The 4,071-nt window shown below is 45.5% G+C and overlaps 1 protein-coding gene across 1 annotated transcript; it reads right to left on the minus strand.

Moving 5' to 3' along the window:
* Window positions 1-667: 667 nt before the first annotated feature.
* On the minus strand, window positions 668-1,375 carry LOC136469856 (uncharacterized). Its single transcript, XM_066467891.1, has one exon. It carries the CDS (start codon window positions 1,373-1,375, stop codon window positions 668-670), a length of 708 nt encoding a protein of 235 aa, XP_066323988.1.
* Window positions 1,376-4,071: the final 2,696 nt, after the last annotated feature.

The raw sequence follows: 4,071 nt of genomic DNA on the forward strand, positions 1-4,071 counted from the left end.
CACAATGTGTATTACTCTTTTATGAATGCACACACGAGAAAGTCTAACGCTATGTGATTGTAACGCGCCAGACAATATCTACTACTCTTTTCTGAATGAGCACGCAAGATTTGATTGCGCACGAAAGAAAGCCCACTACTCTTTGATTGTAACGCGTTGGACAATAGATTTCGTGTCCGGGCAACTCCTCGACTTGCAATAGGGTTGTTTGACCCTGTAGTTCTCTCTTAAGAGGAGTGACTCAAGTTGCAAGGAGGTAGTCAGACTAGATAGATGTCGCTCATATTGCACTTAGATGTTAGGTTTAATTTATAGTTGCAACATAGTGATAAAAATGGTTCAACATGTAGAACTTATTACAGAACCATAAAATAGACATTGTGTCCTAAGGAAGACTTCAATTATTACATAAAGAATCATTTAAAATCCAAATTTTGATGCCTACGTGGCAACATAGTGATAAAAATTGTTCAACATGTACAACTTATTACATAATCATAAAATAGACATTGTGTCATAAGCAAGACTTCAATTATTATATCAAGAATCGTTCTAAATCCAAATTTCGATGCCTCCATTCCCTTACCTTCTACTATATCCCTCCCTTCAACTATCAAACTATCACCAATCCATCGTATGCCCCTTCCTTGGCAGGGAATCAAGGTGACTACGCATCCAAAGGATGTGGTGATGATGACGAAGTAGGCATCGAAGTCATGACGATGCTGTTATGGTCAAACTCGCCTGGTGAGTGCATCTCGCCGGGTGAGTATGCTAAAATCTCATTGTCCGAATCCGATGTCTCATCATGCTTAGTGTTGTGGTTACCTGGATGAATGGTGGACTCTTCGGTCTGTTGAACTAAAGTAGTAGTATCAGACCCTAGGGTCGACTCAGGTCTATGAAGGGTAGGATTAGTAGGCTCGGTGGTTGCATCAGGCTCCACAATTGTTGGGGAAGCCCTAGGAGGCTCTGTATGTGCCCTTGTGGCATCAAACGTAGTATCTGGCCCCTCGACCTGATTGGGCGGAGAAGGTCGATCAACTGCCTCATGAGCTGAAGCTAAACTCTGCTTATGTTTGACTATAGTACTACTAGCATTAACAAGTTCATGCATATCGATCGTTGCAGGAGCCTCAAGAGGCTCTGTATGTGTCCCCATGGTGGCTTGCACCTCGACCTGAGGCAGAGAAGAAGGTGGATCACCTGCCTTATCAGGACATGAAGCTGGCTTAGGTATATCAGGCATTGGAGAAGCCCTAAGAGGCTCTGTATGTGCCTCCATTATGGCTTGCACCTCGACCTGAGGGGGTGAAGAAGGTGGATCACCAACCTGATCAGGACCTAAAGTTGAACTGTGCTTATGTAGCGTCATAATGGGTAACTCTGTGTGGACAGTTGTATTATCAGGACCAGTCAGATAACCACCAATGGGGTTGACCTGAGTACCACATTCCAACCGAAGTGTCTAAAAGTCAGGGGCCTTAACCCCTGTGTGTAGGGTCAAGATGGCAGACTAGAGGGGGGGGGGTGAATAGTCTTTTCTAAAATTAGCCGCGTCGGCTAACCGAAACAAGTGCGGAATTAAAACTATTGGTCTAGCCAAGACTACACCCCTCTATCTATGTTCTCTAGCACCTTCCAAAGATACTAATTAAGCAACAAAGGTGCCGGGCTAGCTAGAGCTCACCTAACCAATTCTAGGAGCAAAGTCACACAAACCTATGCCACTAGTATTTCAAGCAATGAGGGAGCTTCTACACATGCTAGTAAGCAAAAGCACAAAGCCAACTAAGCTCACTAGCAATGCTCAATAACAAGGCAACCAATGCCAAATTAGAGAGCGCAAATACTTAGCTACACAAACTAAGCAAAGTGACTAACAAGGTTACACAAACCAAATTAGCCATGCAACGGAGCTACTTCTATGCTACACAAGCAAGAAGGTAACTAGTGAGCTACACAAGCTAACTAATTACAAGAGCAACTACACAAGAACAATGTATATAAAAGTAATCACAAGCTTGTGTAAGGGGATTGCAAACCAATGGGAAGAACAAGGTTGACACAGTGATTTTCTCCCGAGGTTCACGTGCTTGCCAACACGCTACGTCCCCGTTGTGTCGACCGCTCACTTGGAGGTTCGGCGGCTAATTGGCATCACCCGCCAAGCCCGCACGTCGGGCACCGCAAGAACTACCCCGAAAGTGAGGGTAGCTCAATGACACGCTCAACTAGAGTTGCTCTTCGCGGCTCCCGCGGGGCGAGCACAATGCCCCTCACAAAGCTCTTCTCCGGAGCACTGCACAAGCTTCTTGCGGGCTTCGACGGAGACCACCACCAAGCCATCTAGGAGGTGGCAACCTCCAATAGTAACAAGCACCACTGGCTTGCAACTCGATCACCTAGTGCCACTCGATGCAATCTCACAATGCAACGCACTAGAATCACACTCACTCGCAATCGATTCGCACTCTTGCAAGCACAAGTGAGTTAGAGGGCATCCAAGCACTCCTACACAAGCCATATAGGCATGAGGGTGCTAAGCAACCAGCCTAAGGCTGGCCACACACTCCTTTTATAGCCCCAAGGGCTAAAATAGCCGTTACCCCTTCACTGGGCAAAGCGCGTATTGGCTGGACGCGCAGGTCATAACGACTGGACGCTGAAACCCAGCGTCCAGTCACTTATAGAGAGGTTCCAACGACATTTTTCAGCGACCGGACGTGTCCGGTCATCTCTGACCGGACTCTCCCAGCTTCTGGTCACTTCTAGACACGCTAAAAACACTCACCGGACGCACAGGTGCTGACTAGACGCTGGACCCCAGCGTCCGGTCGTTTTTCGCGCAAGCGTCCGTTCACAGACCTTTTAGCGCTAAAACGGCTATAACTCTTAGCTCCGAACTCCGATTTCGATGATCTTGGACATTTTGAAAAGCTTACTCAGAGGGCTACACATCCCACATGCATACTTGATCCAAATCACAATGGATCAAAGCAGTATTCCAATCCAAGGACCATCCTATAGTTTGGAGTACACCGAAAAACCTTTTTCTCTTCTCTAAGTTGATTCGCAACAACTCTAACTTCTTCTCCTTTGCAAATGTGCCAACACCACCAAGTGTGCACCACCATGTGTATGTGTGTTAGCTTTTCACAAACATTTTCCAAAGGATTAGTCACTCAACTTGCCACGCCACTCGATCCTAGCGATGATGCAAAGTTAGATTACTCGAGTGGCACTAGATGACCGATATGTAAATAAGTTTGCCCCTCTTGAGAGTACGACCATCTATCCTAAACCCAGTCATCAACTTCTCTACACACCTATGACCGGTGAAATGAAATGCCCTAGGTTATACCTTTGCCTTGCGCATTCCACTCCATCTCCTCCAATGTTGATGCAACACATGCACCAACATGATCAACAATGATATGATCCACTTCATACCATCATGTGATCATATTGGTTCATCGATCTTGACTTCACTTGCTTTTCACCGTTGCCTTCGTCCATCGGCGCCAAGTCTTGCTTAAGCTTCACCGCCACACGGTCCATTGCTCCAAAGCCTCCGACTTGCCCTTCACGCTTGTAACTGGTCCATCAAGATCTTCTCCACCTTGATCACATGACTCAATGTCATGTCTCATGTGCAATAAGCTCCTTCAACATCACATGTGTGAGCTTTGCAACATGTCCAAACCATTTTCACCTTCACAGCATATGTTGCTCACACACATGTACTTGTGGACTAATCACCTGTGTATCTCACATAAACACAATTAGTCCATCTAGGCTGTCACTCAATTACCAAAATCACACAAAGACCTTTCAATCTCCCCCTTTTTGGTAATTGATGACAACTCTACAAAGATATGGAAATTAAGCTCTTTTGGATTCATGTTGCTTGCCCAAACAATTTTGCCATGTGTAAATGATTTTGGACAAGTACCACGAACCCGAAATGGTAGTATTAGCTCCCCCTACATATGTGCTAGAGTGTTTGGTTTGAAGTTCGCACATATGCATAGATTGAAATTGTGGGAGAGTAATTACTACTAAATAATG

The sequence above is a fragment of the Miscanthus floridulus genome, chromosome 8 (assembly GCF_019320115.1).
Source record: "Miscanthus floridulus cultivar M001 chromosome 8, ASM1932011v1, whole genome shotgun sequence".
Taxonomy (NCBI): Eukaryota; Viridiplantae; Streptophyta; class Magnoliopsida; order Poales; family Poaceae; genus Miscanthus; species Miscanthus floridulus.

Bases quoted from the DNA above. Each gene is read 5' to 3' on its own strand.
- LOC136469856 (XM_066467891.1), bottom strand. From the start codon at position 1,375: ATGACGCTACATAAGCACAGTTCAACTTTAGGTCCTGATCAGGTTGGT.